We start from the raw sequence: 17,428 nt of genomic DNA, 5'->3' as shown, positions 1-17,428 counted from the left end.
CCTTCCGCTATCCCCTTCTTTGTGGAGTCCTAGGTTGTAAGCTTCTGTACAGAGAGCCAGAGATTAGGAACAGCTATGGTAGTATAGCTGGGATTTTTTTTCTGCTCTAAAAATAGTCATTGTGACTAGACATAATATATAGTTACTGCATGTCCAAACCCATGATATTAAAAATAAGACAACTGGCAATATAATCACAATCTCCAAGAATTCCTTTACACAGATCAGAAGATCCATAGCTTTTTTGCTCTTTATTTTCATTATCATGTCACATTACCCTTGCATTAAGCCACTTTTTTTTTCTCAGATAGCTGGAACTGAGCTGATTTCATGTATATATATGAAAACTCCAGGTCAGAGTCTGGAAGTGGGACTTCAATCTTTAAGTTATCTTTCTGTGGCCTGGTTCTGGGAGGCAGTCTGGTCTAAACTGATAAATAACTTCTCATCAATCCTTTTTATTTACTTAAAGGCAGTATTTTACTGTGTATATTCAGATTGACAATTGGTTATCTTCAGTCTTTTAGTATGCTTAACATTTTTTAGTTCAGAATCAGATATGTGGAATTTTCATGGTCTTTGCTTTTGAAAAACAATGTTCACAAATACAAGCGTAACATTAATCCATTGAACTTTTGTATTTAAAGGACTTAAAATGATTTCAAAGAGATCATTTTAAACTGGCCTTCCTTTTTTTCTATAAATGTGGTGCTTAGTATCTGAAGGAAAAACCTAGATCTAGAAATCATGATTCCCCTTCATATAACTCCCAGTAATCTGAATACTTTTGTGTGTTCTTCATTAATATTTTAAAAATTTCTTAGCAATTAAGTTAAAGAGACTGAGTTTTAGGGCATATTTTATACCAGAGAAAAGATTGGAAACAGTTTTTCAAATGGAGCAAAAGGCTTCAGTTTACAATAATGTAAAATGCTTGCTATTTTAAGGACTTATTCGTAGCAATACGTTGCATAGAAAGCATTTTCTCTGTAAACTTGATTCTTTTTGTATTTCTCTAAGCTGTTAAAGAAGTTACTTTAAGAGTACTTGAGCCACAATTTTACCTGAGCAGGTAGTGTGTCTTGAATCAGGTAATGCATGTTGTATTGAACAATTTTGCCCATTAAACTTAGACTTTTGAAAAAAATCAAAGACATATTATGCATCACAAGGTATATACTGAATACTACTCTCTCTTTGTAGCCCAGCTCCTGATTCTTGAGCTTTTTATTGGTTAAAGTGGAAATTGGTAGTTAATAGTTAACCTTGAAGCAATTCCAAAATCATGGGTGTGATTACCGGTGAAAATTGAATTGTCTTATTTAAACAAGCTGTTGACATAACTTGTTTTTTTCCTACATAGATTCCCTTGTTTCAGGCCCATCCGCAGTTGAAGCAGTGTGTACGTCAAGCGATTGAACGGGCTGTCCAGGAGTTGGTCCATCCTGTGGTGGATCGATCAATTAAGATTGCCATGACTACTTGTGAGCAAATAGTCAGGAAGGATTTTGCCCTGGATTCTGAGGAATCTCGAATGCGAATAGCAGCTCATCACATGATGCGTAACTTGACAGCTGGCATGGCTATGATTACTTGCAGGGAACCTTTGCTCATGAGCATATCTACGAATCTGAAAAACAGTTTTGCCTCAGCTCTTCGTGTAAGTTGATTATTTCCTTGCTGTAGTACAAAACTCATTAACTGCTTGTCTGAAAGTTTTTCTTTGTGTTTTCACTTAACTCTGTCACAATATTTGTTTGATGTCTTTCTCTTAGATTGTAAATCTTGAGAGGTAAAGCATCATGTCCGTTTTTGCTCACTATTATATTTTCAACACAGTATTTGGCAGATAGTAGATACCTAAATATTTGTTTATTGATTTAAAGAAAGATTTTTAAAAAATGCATACATTAATAATAACCTTGATTCTGTTTACCATGAAGAATTTAGATTGAAGCACTTGAGTAAGACAGTATAAAATGTTTAAAATGACTTTATATGTGTCCACATATAAGTGTATACTCTTCAAATAACTCAATTATATTAATTTTAAGTCTCAGGTATCACACTTAATAATGCCTTTCCTGTTTTCATATTTGTTCACTGTCTTCACAACAGTATGGTTAAGATATTTCAGGTGAGTGGTATTTTTATGTACAGATGAAGAGGATTGTTAGACTATATCATGGTCACAGCCAGTGAGTCATAAGTACAGTGAGAACTTTTAAACTTCATTTGTCTAAGCACTGCATTTATTACCTTCTTGGTCTTGTCCTTCCACAGAAAGCTTTAAATCTTTTTCTTTCGTCTCTCTTCTTCCCAACAGACTGCATCCCCACAACAAAGGGAAATGATGGATCAGGCAGCTGCTCAGTTAGCTCAGGACAATTGTGAATTAGCCTGCTGTTTTATTCAGAAGACTGCAGTAGAAAAAGCAGGCCCTGAGATGGACAAGAGATTAGCAACTGTAAGTGTTTAGCGTTTGCCTTTTAAGTTTTTTGTTTCCTGTTTAAGAAAGTACCTCATAACAAGAACCTCAGTGACTTTTTTTCATTTGCAGGAATTTGAGCTGAGAAAACATGCTAGGCAAGAAGGGCGCAGGTACTGTGATCCTGTTGTGTTAACATACCAAGCTGAGCGGATGCCAGAGCAAATCAGATTGAAAGTGAGAATTGGGGGCTGTGTCTCTTCTTGCCCCATCTGTTTTCTTTCTGTTCTTGTTGCTTCAACTCCTCACCAGGACTAGGACAGTGAGGTTAAATGTTGTTTCAGAGAAGGCTTCTCACCTTAGTAGCGTTTCGTGTAAAGGCAACCTGTGGAGAAGGTATGGATAGAGCTTAGATGTGCTCCCTGCCCACCCTGCTCCCAGTTGTTGAAGTGCTATTACTGTAAAGAGTTCATATGCCTGTTAGTTTTATGTTTCCCAGCTTGATCTTTTCTTCTGGCACTTGTGCTTTTATTGCTAGTTGCTCATCAGTGATAAGATGCTAAAAAAATCTAATCATTTCTACCAGCTCCATTGGAGAATTGCAGTAGTGTGGTCCTATCAGAGGCATTTTTCCAGTGGAAAAACTCTTACCGAATTTATAAATGAGGGTGACTCTGACAGGATTCAGGGAAGTGTGAAACGGCGTGTGCACACACATGCGTATTCAGTCATGCTGTTACACATCTTAATGACTCCTGTGTCCCTTCTCACAACCCCTGTGCTTACTTCCATGCAAACTTTCCACTTTCAAAAAAATTTTCCTTTGATTGTGAAGAGGATCCTGTCACAATTGGTTTTCTTCTTCCAAGGTTGGTGGTGTGGACCCAAAGCAGCTGGCTGTTTATGAAGAATTTGCACGCAATGTGCCTGGCTTCTTGCCTACTAATGATTTAAGTCAGCCCACGGGATTTTTAGCTCAGCCTATGAAGGTAAATACTTGTCGTGGATTAAATTGAGTTTTACAGTTTAATTTGAATGTTTTTGTCAGTTAATCTGTCACTTGCTTCCTGGAGTTTAAGGGGAATTTTTTGTGAGGTTGTTTTAATGCTCATGTTCGGCCTAATTAGAGGAATTTACATGGCTTCCCTGGTGGTTTTGTTTTTTGCTGTTTTTTTTTTTTTTTTTTTTAAGTAGAAATGTTTCCTAAAAATTTGAAGCAGTTATTTACAGAAAAGTTGAAATTGTAGGAGGAAACATTTTTCCCTGAACTATTTGAACATAAAGTGCTGACCTTGATGAACCAATCGCTCTTGAATCCTTTGGTCTGCGTTTTCTACAAAAACACTGTCTTATGTGACCATAGTACAGCCATTGAAACCAGAAAGTTAACACTGATAGGCTAATACCATCTAATCCTTAGACTTCATTCAAGTTTTATTTTACTGAGTGTCCCAATATTATCTTTTAACAGTAAAAGGACCTTTTTCAGAATCTCACATTTCATTTATTTGTCCCTCAGATCAGTCTAGTACAGCTCCTCAGTTTTTTCTCATTTTTCTTGACAGTTTTGCAGATTGTAGGCCAGTTATTTTCTAGAATTAGCTGATTTGGGTTTTTCCAATATGTTCTTGTGAATAGATTGAGGAATATCACAGAAAACAATGCTGTGTTCTTATTTTATCCTATCAGGTTTTGACAGTTGGACTGAGCACTATACTTTCCATGGTTTTGATTTCTTACTTTCATAGGCTGTAAAGAGATTATTAGATGCCACAAGTGATGCTGGATTCAGCCTGTTTCATTATTTATTATGCTCTTTCATCACTGGACTGTGTTGGTATCTACCAGGCTTTCCACTATCAAGTGAAATACTTCTCCCCCATGCCTGCCCTTCACTGTCCCCCCCATCTAATGTCATTAAGACTGAATAGTCCAGAAAGGAGAATGGAAGAATCTCTCCTTGTTTTGATGAAAAAAAATAAGGAGAGGAAACATACCAATAGACTTTTCAATTGCTGTATGTGCCAATAAAAAAATTTTTGTTTACTTTTTTTTTTTCCGGTTGTTTTCTTCTCTAAAACAGCAAGCTTGGGCAACAGATGATGTAGCTCAAATTTATGATAAGTGCATTACAGAACTGGAGCAGCACCTACATGCCATCCCACCAACATTGGCCATGAACCCTCAAGCTCAGGCTCTGAGAAGTCTTTTGGAGGTTGTAGTATTATCTCGAAACTCTCGGGATGCCATAGCTGCTCTTGGATTGCTCCAGAAGGTTGGTTCTTAAACTGTTACTTTTAGAAGAAACTAGATTTGTAAGTATCCAGTGACTTGCAACATCATCTACTTAAGTTATGCTTAAGATTTTAAATATTAATATAAAGTAAGTTCTGTTCTGTAATAAGCAGCTGATTTTCGCCGCAGTAGAATATAATTGTGACAGTTTCAAATGGTAAAGTAGGAAAAATTTTTTTTTTTTCCATTAAGGTAAGATTTTCTGGAAATACTATTTAAGAAACTTTAAAAGATTGCCCTTTAGATTTTGAGGGACAGGTTGATCCAAGTACTTGGGTAATGGGGTGTGGAGTAAGTTGGGAGCATTGGGTTTTGACTATGAAGGAACAGTAGAACTGTTTATAAAAGTAAAGAACACAGAGTGAGCATAAATTAGATAGAACTTAGAGAGTGTTTGTGTTAGGTAAGTGAAAAGGATTTGAGTGATGGAAGTATTGTGAACTTGAGGCCTTAGGAAGGTATGTTGTAGTTGGCATTAAGTTTTGGTTTTTGGCTTTGATAGTTGGGCTGAGTATATTTTTCATGGTTCTGAACACTTTTTCTCCTATAGGCTGTAGAGGGCTTACTAGATGCCACAAGTGGTGCTGATGCTGATCTGCTGCTGCGCTATAGGGAATGCCACCTCTTGGTCTTAAAAGCTCTTCAAGATGGCCGTGCATATGGGTCTCCGTGGTGTAACAAACAGATCACAAGGTCAGTAACCATCTTAGATGAGTAATACTTAATTGGACTGCCCTCTGACATACATGGCCTTGTTTAGGTCCAAAGGTTTCTCTGTTTTTCTGGAAGATGAATTCGGGATGTTTGGAATTTCTAGTTATTGTATGGTTGTCCTTTTTCCATTTGATGCCCATGACTGATACAGAAAACCAGTACTTTGCTTTGGAGAATAAATTGTAGATCGTTGGCTTTATTTTTATTTTTAATTTTTTTTTTTTTTTTATGCCCACAACATCTGGTCTTCCTATTTTATTTTATTTTTTTTACTATGATCATTGGTTTTAAAAGATTTCACTGATTTTATAGCAGGTACTGTTCATATATAAATAAATGCTTTAATGTCTTAAATGGAACGCTTTGTTTTCTAGGCTTTGAAAGCAAAGCTTGAGTTTTAACACAGGACTGTCCTGCGTTACTGGCTGAGTCTTGGACACTGATTTGTAGTTGGTTCTCAAGACATCCTTCGTTTGGAACAGATTAATTACCACTGAATAAAATGGGCTCTGTATTTTACTTGATACAGTATGGTTAAGCCTATATAAATAAACATTGATTTTTTTCTAGGTGCCTAATTGAATGTCGAGATGAATATAAATATAATGTGGAGGCAGTGGAGTTGCTAATTCGCAATCATTTGGTTAATATGCAGCAGTATGATCTTCACCTAGCTCAGGTATGGAAGGAGTTTACTTAAACGGGAAAAGGGACTCTGGTAGTTGGGAAGTGTTTGCTGTAACTTGTCTTTCTGACATTGCGCTTTCTGTGTTGCCAGTCAATGGAGAATGGTTTAAACTACATGGCTGTGGCATTTGCTATGCAATTGGTAAAAATCCTGCTGGTGGATGAAAGGAGTGTTGCCCATATTACTGAGGCAGATCTGTTCCACACCATTGAAACCCTCATGAGAATTAATGCTCACTCCAGAGGCAATGCTCCAGAAGGGTGAGGATGAAATGCTTAGGATTTGTGTATATTCAGCAGTCTAAGAAAGCTTTAGAAATGAATGTGCAGACTTACTAACATTACCTGTTAAACTGCTTTACCTACAACATATGGGAAGCTTTAGTGAGCCCTAACATTGTCTCTTGAAATATGAAAGCTTAACTAACTGCCAAGCCTTCTTGCTGTAGAGCAGTTTATGTAGTTTGAGACTCTGTGTCAGTCTTGTGTTTAAGTCCTGGCTCTGCCACTTAAAATCTCTCTGATTTTAGGCAAGTTGATTTACCTCCCTAAGCCTGTTTCTTATATAGAGTGGAACTAATATCTCAAAGAACTGTCGAGAAGTAAATAACGTAAATCATGGCATATAGTAGGCATTGCATTTGCAGTGAATACTTCTTGACTATGAACATCAGATCCATTTCAGTGGGCACCATTTTTTGGTCAAGAAGTGGTTTAACTGAGGTTGGTCATTTGCATATTATGTCCTCATGAGTAAACAGATAATAAAGAGACCAAGGATAGTTTTGTTTAAATATGGAAATGGTAAAGTGGTCATCACTCTTGTGGTTTCTGTTAAATAAGCAAATTGTCCAATTGTGTGTCTGAAATCCCGACCATGAGTAGACTGATTTTCACTCTGGATTTATTGTACTAGATTGCCCCAGCTGATGGAAGTAGTGCGATCCAACTATGAAGCAATGATTGATCGTGCTCATGGAGGCCCTAACTTTATGATGCATTCTGGGATCTCTCAAGCCTCAGAGTATGATGATCCTCCAGGCCTGAGGGAGAAAGCAGAGTACCTTCTGAGGGAATGGGTGAATCTCTACCATTCAGCAGCAGCTGGCCGTGACAGTACCAAAGCTTTCTCTGCGTTTGTTGGACAGGTAGAGCTTTTGGAAAGAAAGGTGCTTTTTATTCAACATAAGTAGGGCGTGATGCCTCCAATATTAAAGCTCAGTATTATGTCCTGTGGTCAGACAGTTACCTCCATACTCATGTAAACCAAAAAATGTCATCATCATTACTGTTAAATTGGTAGTTTGCTTCCTTGTCATTGGTCAGTAAGCAGTAAAGTCAACCTTCCCTGTTGTCCTTTCCCCTTTAGTTCTCTTTTTCCCATTTCAATTGTCACAGCTACAAAATACAGTGGGTCAGATAATGAATAATGACATTGTCAGGTATATATAGTAATTCTATTAGCTTGATAATCAGCAGTGATGGGATTATGGGCTAATTAAAGTTATAATAGCCCATGTTTAAAAATTAAGGAAACAAAATAAAATTGTAAATGGTTGAGCTTTTTATTGTATTTTCTAAATTAAGTAGCTTATCTACTTAAAACTGATTAATGAGTTCTTTTTGGGAAATAGTTTCCAGTATTTATTTTCATTAAATTTTGATTTAAATTGAACTTTGAGTTAAAGTGTTAGGAAACAGGTCCCCAGATAAAAACTACGTTTGGCAGGAATATCTGTAAACAGGATTAACAGAAAAATACGTAGAAATAGAACCATAGTACCATTTAGCATTCTGTTTTTGATCCTCATTGGCTGCTTTCAGCCACTATGAGGGATTCAGACCCCCTGGCCAGTGTGTCCTAATCGTATTACGTGGCTGGCAAGAGTGATATATTTCCTGAACTGGCCTTAGAATTCCTTTAGTAGAACTGTTGTAATGTTTGTTCAGGGAGAGAGATCTGCTTATTTCTGCAGATTTACCATTATATTTCTTCAAACTGAGACCAAAGAAAGATTACAAATTAGTTCTATTATCAAATAAATGACAACTGAATATGGAAGAGTTGATTTGAATTTTAGAAGTTGTTAAAAATTGGATTTGCTTTTCACGACGAATGTTACTTAGTAAATTATACTAAGTAGCTCCCCTAAAAGAATCCAGGGAATTAAAAAACATACCTAATGAAAATCTGTTAATGCAAGTTTATAGTTTGATTTCTGATTTGGATGGAAGAATTTTGGTTTTTGTGATCATCGGTGTTTCATGGGTATGGATGGTGGCACCTGTCTCAGCTCTTCCTGCTGGTTATTAGCTCTCATTTCCTCCATTTGAAAAAGAAAATGTATTATATAAACTTTCTATTCCCTGTTGCATCCTTTTGAGAATTCTTTCTTTCCTCCTTATGTTCCATCTTGATCATAGTGGTCTGTCGTCATTTCCTCTCCCCTATAAATTTTTCAGATTTCAGTGTACAAAAGTCCCTTTACTGGCCTTCTGTCTTGGCTAGGGGTACATGATTGTCAATTCAGCTGTTATATTACTTATCAAGGGACAGTTAAATTGTTTTAAATTTTCTAAGATTACAGTCAAGTTTTCATTCTGGGCTTGGTTTCTTTCTTTAGTAAGCACTGACCCCTCCCTCTGCAGCCTTAATATTTGTTTACACTGTCTTCATATTCTTTCGTACTAGCCAAATAACTGCTGTGCTCTGCTTCACTTCCAGATCATATAAAATTTTTACTTTATCCTTTTAAAAAGAAAAACTTGTTCTTTACATTTTAATTTACATTAAAATGACTTAATTTGCATTAAAATAGCTGGGTATGATTTGTGGGTGTTTTCTTTGGGTGGCTATTATTACAAATTATTACTTGATTTTCCTTGTGCAGTTGAAGTTTCAAAAATTTTGGTATTCGTTAAGTCAGTTTGGAGGAAATTATCTTAAATTCTTTGAGAAAGTAAAATACATATAATTTAATCTCCTTGGAAAATATACCTTGGACAGAGTGTCTTAATATGACTTTTTGTGAATTATTAAAAATTGGTTTAATTTGTATAATTGCCCAAATTATTTGTCTGTGCACTGCTGTTCAGAGTTGCCATGTTATTATCTTTCCCAATTTCTATCTTCTCTGTTCTCTAATAATCTTAAAACTAGAGGAATTCTGTCAGGGGTCCTTAATGGACAAGTCATTTTTTTTACAAAGTAAAAATTGGAAGTGTGACAGTAGGAATAAATGAGACTATTTCTTAAGCATGAAAAAATTTATTTGTATATATTATCTCATTGTATTTTTTTATATTTTTGTTCCCTTGGTAGATGCACCAGCAAGGAATCCTGAAGACTGATGACCTCATAACAAGGTTCTTTCGTCTGTGTACTGAAATGTGTGTTGAAATCAGTTACCGTGCTCAGGCAGAGCAGCAGCACAATCCTGCTGCTAATCCCACCATGATCCGAGCCAAGTGCTATCACAACCTGGATGCCTTTGTTCGACTCATTGCACTGCTAGTGAAGCACTCAGGGGAGGCCACCAACACTGTCACAAAGATTAATCTGCTGAACAAGGTCTGAAATCTTCTCTTGCCTAAGGACCCAATCCCTTCCCCAAAACATTTTGTAACATACCCTTTTCTGTATTGAAATTAAATTCATAGATAATATGTAACTATAATCGTTGAATTTTAGAAAAAGTATGATTCCTTAACTGAGAGACCCCCCCCACAAGAATGTATTTCATTATGTTAATATTTGGTAATGACTGTGCTAGAAGATATTTAGTAAGATTTGCTCTTATACACAGAATCACTGAATGGAGAATCACTGTGCATGGGGTGGCTGTATATATCCACTGATAACAGATTGGCAACTCAAATACCATGAGTAACATTGCAGTTGTTGTCTTGGTTTTCTTCAGAGGGACAAAGTACAGTTTTCTTTTGATTTATATAGTGGAATTCTTACAGATTTGAATATTAAAATAGTGTAAAAATGAACTTAGAGTTCAGTCTTGGGTAACTGCAAATAAGTTATCACATTCCTCACTGTTAAGTGGGAAAAATTAAGTGACGTGTAGGACAGTTCTTCTGCAACCTAACACCTTTTCCGGCCCCCATCTACTAAATGACAAGAGAAATATAAACCATTTGTCTATTGTCAACTTCATGTCAGACCAGAAAATTTAGGTTGTTAGATTGTTTCACCGTGATAAAATATGATGTACTCTGTTGATTTCTAGAGCTTTAGAAATCTGGAGAGTATACTTCCTGGTTGGAGGGTGTTGAAATTCAAAGAAAACATACAAAATTGCAGGCCAAATCAAATCATTGTATGGCCCCTTTGGCTGTCAGCATATAATTTTGTGTTCAGATAGTATATATTCTTTAATGTGGCTTAAGAATGCAAGATAAAAAAGCATGACTATAGAGAGGGGTAAGTGAATTATCTTCTTGCTTTACGAGCTCTAATCTTTGTGCTTTGTAGGTCCTTGGTATAGTAGTGGGAGTTCTCCTACAGGATCATGATGTTCGGCAAAGTGAATTTCAGCAGCTTCCCTACCATCGAATATTTATCATGCTGCTCTTGGAACTCAATGCACCTGAGCATGTACTAGAAACCATTAATTTCCAGACACTTACAGCTTTCTGGTGAGTAGTGTTGAATTTAATAGAGATTTCTTAGTAAAGATTGCTGGTTTAGTGTAATCACATTTGAGTAGAACTTTGGTGGGGTTTAGGCATGTTTATTCATGGTGTAACTTGCGTGTTGTCTACTTATATTTATGTGTTCACTATATTTAAGTTAGACTGTGCTTCTCACAAAGGTTTTCTTCTTTCAGCAATACATTCCACATCTTGAGGCCTACCAAAGCTCCAGGCTTTGTGTATGCCTGGCTCGAACTGATCTCCCATCGGATATTTATTGCAAGAATGCTGGCACATACGCCACAGCAGAAGGTGTGGCTGCAGTTTATCTCCTACAGATGAAGACTGTAACTAACTGGGGCTTATTAGCACTATTAGTCATTTAGTAGTAATTATACTTCTTCAAGTGTAGTTGGGAATTTTTCTATTTAACAGGGAATCAAATCATAGAGGATTAACAAATGCTTGACTGCCTCTGCCTGATACATTCCTCAGTGATTAGGGCCTTGATTGCTTCTCCGTGTCCTGTGAGCCACTTATGTCAATCTCTTAAAGGCTTTTTAAAAAAAGTTGAAAGTTTAGACCACCTCTGTAGACATCTGTGTAAAAGTCAGGGTGATAGAGCTCTGGAACCTGCCAATTGTACGGTTTCATACTCTTGAGTGCTAAAGGCTCTCACACTCAAGGTAGAAGTCCCCTGGTCACTGTATTTGAAGGAATTAAGATCAAGTTCTAGTAAAGAGGTTTGAGTGTAAATGTGAACACAGTTAATATAAGAAGTTTTTCTCTGTCATCTTGCAATTGGATCATAAATTACTATTGCAGAGAGTACCCTTGATTGGCCTTTCAAATTAGAGAAAAATGTGAGTGCTCTGTGTTTGGCAAAAAAGAAAGTGAAATAATCCTTAAATGAAGTTAGTTTTGTTTGGTTAGAAAAGTGAATTGCAGGAGGAGCAGCACAGTATATTGAATATAATTATCTAAGAATGAACATAATTAGTATAATTGGATGGTGATGAGCAGGCTGGACTTGAGGAGCTGGGAGCAGGAAAAGAAACAGTTGAGACCCAGGATTTAATTAAAAGAAGGAATTAAGAAAACAGACCTAGCTGTCAGTTTCTGTTTGCTCTCTGCAGTTTAAGGTTTCCCTCCCCTGTTTAGGCAGGCACAAGGACCTGTATGTTTTGGAATTTTTGGAGCCAGTTTGTTGGAAATAACCATGTCTGACTATCTCCATAATTATGCTTATTCCTTTTGTAATGCCAGTGAGTCTTTAAGAGAGGTACTGGTATTTAGGCCAGTACAAGTTCTCTTCAGCTTTGCTTCTCTTTTAATTAGTATTCTCTAGTTACACTAGTATGAAGTTACAGTATAAGTTGTTTAGGCATCTTTTTTGGTGGCAGAACAGCAGCTGAATATACTGACCTATGTACATTCCTTTCTTTTAGGGATGGCCTATGTATGCACAGCTACTGATTGATTTATTCAAATATTTAGCACCTTTCCTTAGAAATGTGGAACTCACCAAACCTATGCAAATCCTCTACAAGGTAATTAAAAATAATTCAAATTTAACACTTGAAAGTTTTAACTAGGAATGAGGTGGCCTAATATTTGTTTTACTAAGCTTTTAAAGTATAACATTTTAAAAAGTGCAGAAACCAAACATACTTGCATAACCAGCACCCGATCATAGGGATTCATGTGTTCAACTTTAGTAGGTACTACCAGTTTTAACAAAATGTGTATACCAGTTAACTTTTCCAGCAGCACATTAGAGTTACCATTTTTCACATCCTTTTTATACCTGGTATCGTCTGTTTTTCATTTTAACCATTTCTGGCAGTTGTGCAATAAGATCTCATTGTGGATTTAGTTTGGATTTCCTTAATTTCATAATGAGGTTTTTATGTATAGATTAGCCATTTAAATATTTTCCTTTTGAGATATTCAGGTTCCAGTCTTGTGCTTAATTTCTATTGGATTATCTGCATTTTTCTTATTTTTGATAGGAATTCTTTATATTCTGGATGTAAGCCCTTTGTTGATGTATACTCAAACATGTCTTGTGGCTTGTCTTTTTACTTTACTCTCTTAAAGTAAGGTATATTGAAGAAGGGACATTTTAAATTTAAGTCAAAATTACTATTTTTTTTTTTAACTTTCATTAAATGTTGCCTTTTTTGTCTTGTGTAAAAAAAAAACTACTCCCGGATCGTATTTTGTTCTGTGCGTGCCTCGCCCCCTGCCCAAGAAACCATTATAATGTGGCTTTTACATTTAGGTCTGTGATCTAATTTATTTTTGTGTATGTGAGGTACATTTCCTTCCCCTTCCTTATACCTTATCTCAATAAATATAAGGCTTTTCAGCACCATGTAAGTCCTTCATTTTCTATTGAATTGATTTGGCACTTATGTCAAAATAATTGACTACATGTTTATGGATAACTCTCTAGTTGATCTATTCTTAGGCCTGTACAAGTCCTCTTCAGCTTTGCTCTCTTAACATTATTTTGGCTATTCTGTACCTTTGTTTTTCCCTAAAAACTGTAATCAGTTTCTCTTCTAAAAACTCGATAGGATTTAGATTGAGATTGCACTAAATCTGTAGATCAGTTTGGAGAAAACAGACATCTAAATAATACTGAGCCTTTCAATTCACGAACATGAATATCTCCATTGAGTTAGGTCTTTAACTTTACTCTGTAATGCTTTGTAGTGTTCAGCATAAAGATTTTGAATATCTTTCCTTAGATTTAATCCTACATATTTGATATAAAAAATATCTTTTTAATATTCTTATTTCTTATTGGTTGGTGGCATAGAGAAAAAAATTGATTTTGTATACCAGCGTTATATCCGGTCACCTTGCTAAACTTTTTCTGAGAGTTTATCTGTATGTTTTGTGGGGCGGGGGGCGCAGTATTCTACATACACACAATCATTTCATCTACCTGTAATAGTAGGTTTTTTATTTGCTTTTCTTTTTGCCTAATTGTACTGGCCAGTAACTCCAGGATATTGTTGAATAGAAGACAGTGATAATGGCATGCTCATTTCATTAAAGATCTTGGGGAAAGCTTTCAGTAATTCACCATTAAGTATTATGTTTCTATAAATCTATAGTTTTGTTTGTTTTGCAGATACCATTACCTGATTAAGGAAATGCCTTTCTATTCATAATTTGCTGAGAGTTTCTAAATCATTAAATGGGTATTTTATTGAATGCCTTTTGCATTCAAGATCATGTATTTTTTTCTGTTAGTGCTGTAATTCTAATAATTTTCAAATACTTAAACCACCATTGCATTCCTGGACCATGTGGTCATGATATATCACTGATTTCTATTTTCAATATTTAGGATTTTTGTATAATTTTCATATCAGGCTTTGGTATCAACAGTATGCTAGTCTCATTGAGAGTTGGAAAATGTTTTCTATTTTCTTAAGATTGTGAAAATGGTGTTAATTTTTTCTTAAATATTTGTAAGGATTTCCCAGTAAAGCCGTCTTATCTAGGCCTGGAGTTTCTTTGTGGGAAGGGTTTTAACAACGTTTTTAACTTCTTTATTATAAAGGACTATTCAGAGTTTTTGTTGGGGTTTGGTAAATTGTATTTTTCAGTTAATTTGTGTATTTTATCTGAATTGTCAACTTTATTAGCAGAAAATTGCTTAATATTCTCAAACTATTTTTCATGTCTATGGGACCTGTACTGATGATGGTCCTTTTTCATTCCTGATACTGGTTTTGTGGTTTTCTCTGTCTTATTAGGGTTTATCAATTTTATTAATCTTTTCAAAGAAACAATTTCTGACTTTGATTACCTCCAACCCCCACTTCAGTACTTTTTAAAAAATTGATATCTGCCCTTCTCTTTGGTTTTCATTAGCTATTCTTTTCCCAGTTTCAGAAGATAGAAGCTTATGTCATTTTTATTTTTTTGTCCATCCTCTTCTAGCGTTACGTATTTAAAGTTATCTAATGTTATGTATTTAAGGTTATAAACTCCTGATACCTGACACCTAGCTTTTCATAATTTCCAGATGTATTTTGTGATGTTACTATTGATTAAAACCTATAGCTTTGTTATTGAAGTATAGTTTTGCTTTTTTTGAGTTAAATTCATAATAGTAAAAATATTACTCTTGTTTTCTTAGTGTGGAATCAGCCAGTGTTTTCTTGACTTTTTGTTTTGCGTTTTAAATAGGGCACTTTAAGAGTGCTGCTGGTTCTTTTGCATGATTTCCCTGAGTTCCTTTGTGATTACCATTATGGATTCTGTGATGTGATCCCACCTAATTGTATCCAGCTAAGAAATCTGATACTGAGTGCCTTCCCAAGAAACATGAGGCTCCCAGACCCATTTACTCCCAATCTGAAGGTAAAATTTCAGACAGTTCAAGGAAAATAAAGTTATGTCTTAATATTTTAGTCCTTTCTCTGGTAAGTGGGCTATTGAACCCCCCAGCATACACACAGTTATTTGTTGGATAAGAGTGCTTTTGGGGAGAAGCAATTATTTATTAAGCCTGAATAGGGTATGATTTTGCTGCTCATTATTGGTTCCCCGTATTTGTCTAGTTGTTATTTTCAATTAATTTTGATACAAAACTTAGCTATATTTATAGAACCTCATCCTCTAGATGTCAAACCAATCATTTGCTGGGTGGGCCCCTGTGGTACAGAATTGGAGAACAAAGACCTTTGTAATGCCCGTATTTCACAGGTGTTTTGTATGTATGTCCTTGTGTTTTGTTTAAATTGACGTCAAGGAGAAGAGAGACCATTTACATAGCTGACATGGGTACTGTAATTTTTACATATTTTCTACTTCTTTCACATGAATATTTTTTAAAGTAACAAATATAATGTCTTATTCTGCTGGGGTGTCTTCTCCAAGACTGGGGCTTTTGGTGAGTGAGGAGTCTCATTCTGTACCCTTACTTTGAAATTCAAGTCCAGGAACAAAATGACTAGTGGTCAAATTAGATCTCTCTACAAAAGGTACCTAACCTGCCTTATTTTACATTGATAATATACTGTAGAATGAGAGATTCCTATCATTTTGTATACCAATTCTTCTAATTAAAGATAAAAAGTAGCAGCTCACTCAGCATTTAGAATATGTATAGTTTTAGGAAAAATTCTAGCACTTACTAGCAGAGATATAATATGCAGTTAACACCTATGAATGCTTCCGATTGTGATTCTTATATTTGTCTGTGTGGCAGGTGGATATGTTGAGTGAAATTAATATTGCGCCCCGGATTCTCACCAATTTTACTGGAGTGATGCCACCTCAGTTCAAAAAGGATTTGGATTCCTATCTTAAAACTCGATCACCGGTCACTTTTCTATCTGATCTGCGCAGCAACCTACAGGTTAATTGGTTTGGCTCTCAGCTCTTTCAGAGAAAGCATTTTCCATGCACAGTCTTATATCTTATATGTGGCCTATTTGGGAGTTAGTCTTTTCAACCTGATTAAAAGATTTTAAAACATACTGTCATTTCTGATGATTGGATGAGATTAACTGGATTGTACATTTTATTAATTCATCTTACTAGTGACACACAAAGCTCAGTAACCTTGGAAGGGGAGACCAGGGAATGTACTGATTTCCTGTAAGAATAGCCTGTTGTTGGTAATCATTCCTCTAAGATTTTAACTATTTAACTATTTCCTGAAGAAATAGTTTAATTTGCAGTGTAGAAAATGACTTAAAGTTATTCTTTCCAGTCTTTCCTCACCGAGGGACCACAACTTTACCCCTCTCCATCTTTTTTATAATTGAGATAGTACATACTTTGACTTTATAAACTTTAATTTTGTGCTGGTACCTGTTAAAGTTTTGGTTCTCAAATGTTAGTTGACACAACCACAACCTTTGGGCAACTGTGTATTTGTTAAATAACTTCAAAGTCAAAAAATTTTCTAAAATTTAAATCACAAAGGATGTTGAGAGCAGTTCATCCTTTTCTACAAAGACACAAAAAGGGTTTAGAGATAAATGCCCAAATCAGTTCTCTGAGGATAAGTCAGGAGCTTCAGGAGCTTTCTATTTTGTTCATTTAGGTGTCCAATGAGCCTGGCAATCGCTACAACCTCCAGCTCATCAATGCACTGGTGCTCTATGTAGGGACTCAGGCCATTGCACACATCCACAACAAGGGCAGCACACCTTCAATGAGCACGATCACCCACTCGGCTCACATGGACATATTCCAGAACCTGGCTGTGGACTTGGACACTGAAGGTGAGTAAAGTTAACTCAGTTCTCAGTGTTAAATTCTCTGTAATTTCTGCCACATTCCGGTCATAAAAATACATTAAGCCACAATTGACAAAGGTCTGTCGACGTGTTCATGGGTCTGGCTGGTTATTTTATTTTTAACTAGATAGTATCTGCTCAATGCAGAAAAGTATAAAAGAATGTTCCAGAATTCTTACTGCATCAGTTAATATTTTCAGTGTAGATGACTGCAGTGGTTTATTTTTTTTGGTCTGAAAATAAACATATTCCTTTTAATATCCTATCTTTAAAAATAGGCTTAAGCTACATTGCTTTGTTAGCCTGCCTTTCCCCCAGCACTTGTAGGTAGGTGCCTATTTATCAGGCATCATGTTTATATTAGGTGTGTAAACTTTAATGA

The 17,428-nt window shown here is 35.7% G+C and overlaps 1 protein-coding gene across 7 annotated transcripts in view; it reads left to right on the top strand.

Annotated features, from left to right (window-relative positions):
* Window positions 1-17,428, top strand: part of CNOT1 (CCR4-NOT transcription complex subunit 1) — an 80,986-nt gene that overhangs the window by 60,387 nt on the left and 3,171 nt on the right. For 4 of the 7 annotated variants that reach the window (XM_011356659.2, XM_023528580.1, XM_023528579.1 and 1 more), the window contains 16 exons: window positions 1,364-1,660; window positions 2,327-2,467; window positions 2,561-2,665; window positions 3,298-3,417; window positions 4,512-4,703; window positions 5,274-5,416; window positions 6,008-6,116; window positions 6,216-6,385; window positions 7,041-7,293; window positions 9,447-9,695; window positions 10,611-10,774; window positions 10,966-11,083; window positions 12,220-12,321; window positions 14,984-15,157; window positions 16,008-16,157; window positions 16,851-17,031. In XM_011356659.2, the coding sequence (XP_011354961.1) occupies window positions 1,364-1,660; window positions 2,327-2,467; window positions 2,561-2,665; window positions 3,298-3,417; window positions 4,512-4,703; window positions 5,274-5,416; window positions 6,008-6,116; window positions 6,216-6,385; window positions 7,041-7,293; window positions 9,447-9,695; window positions 10,611-10,774; window positions 10,966-11,083; window positions 12,220-12,321; window positions 14,984-15,157; window positions 16,008-16,157; window positions 16,851-17,031 (2,668 nt within the window). The remainder of the gene's footprint in view (window positions 1-1,363; window positions 1,661-2,326; window positions 2,468-2,560; window positions 2,666-3,297; window positions 3,418-4,511; window positions 4,704-5,273; window positions 5,417-6,007; window positions 6,117-6,215; window positions 6,386-7,040; window positions 7,294-9,446; window positions 9,696-10,610; window positions 10,775-10,965; window positions 11,084-12,219; window positions 12,322-14,983; window positions 15,158-16,007; window positions 16,158-16,850; window positions 17,032-17,428) is intronic. The other 3 variants (XM_011356663.2, XM_011356661.2, XM_011356662.2) reach the window with 1 other exon arrangement.

Source organism: Pteropus vampyrus, unplaced genomic scaffold (genome assembly GCF_000151845.1).
Source record: "Pteropus vampyrus isolate Shadow unplaced genomic scaffold, Pvam_2.0 Scaffold29, whole genome shotgun sequence".
In the NCBI taxonomy this organism is placed as follows: Eukaryota; Metazoa; Chordata; class Mammalia; order Chiroptera; family Pteropodidae; genus Pteropus; species Pteropus vampyrus.
This window is presented reverse-complemented; position numbering and strand designations above follow the sequence as displayed.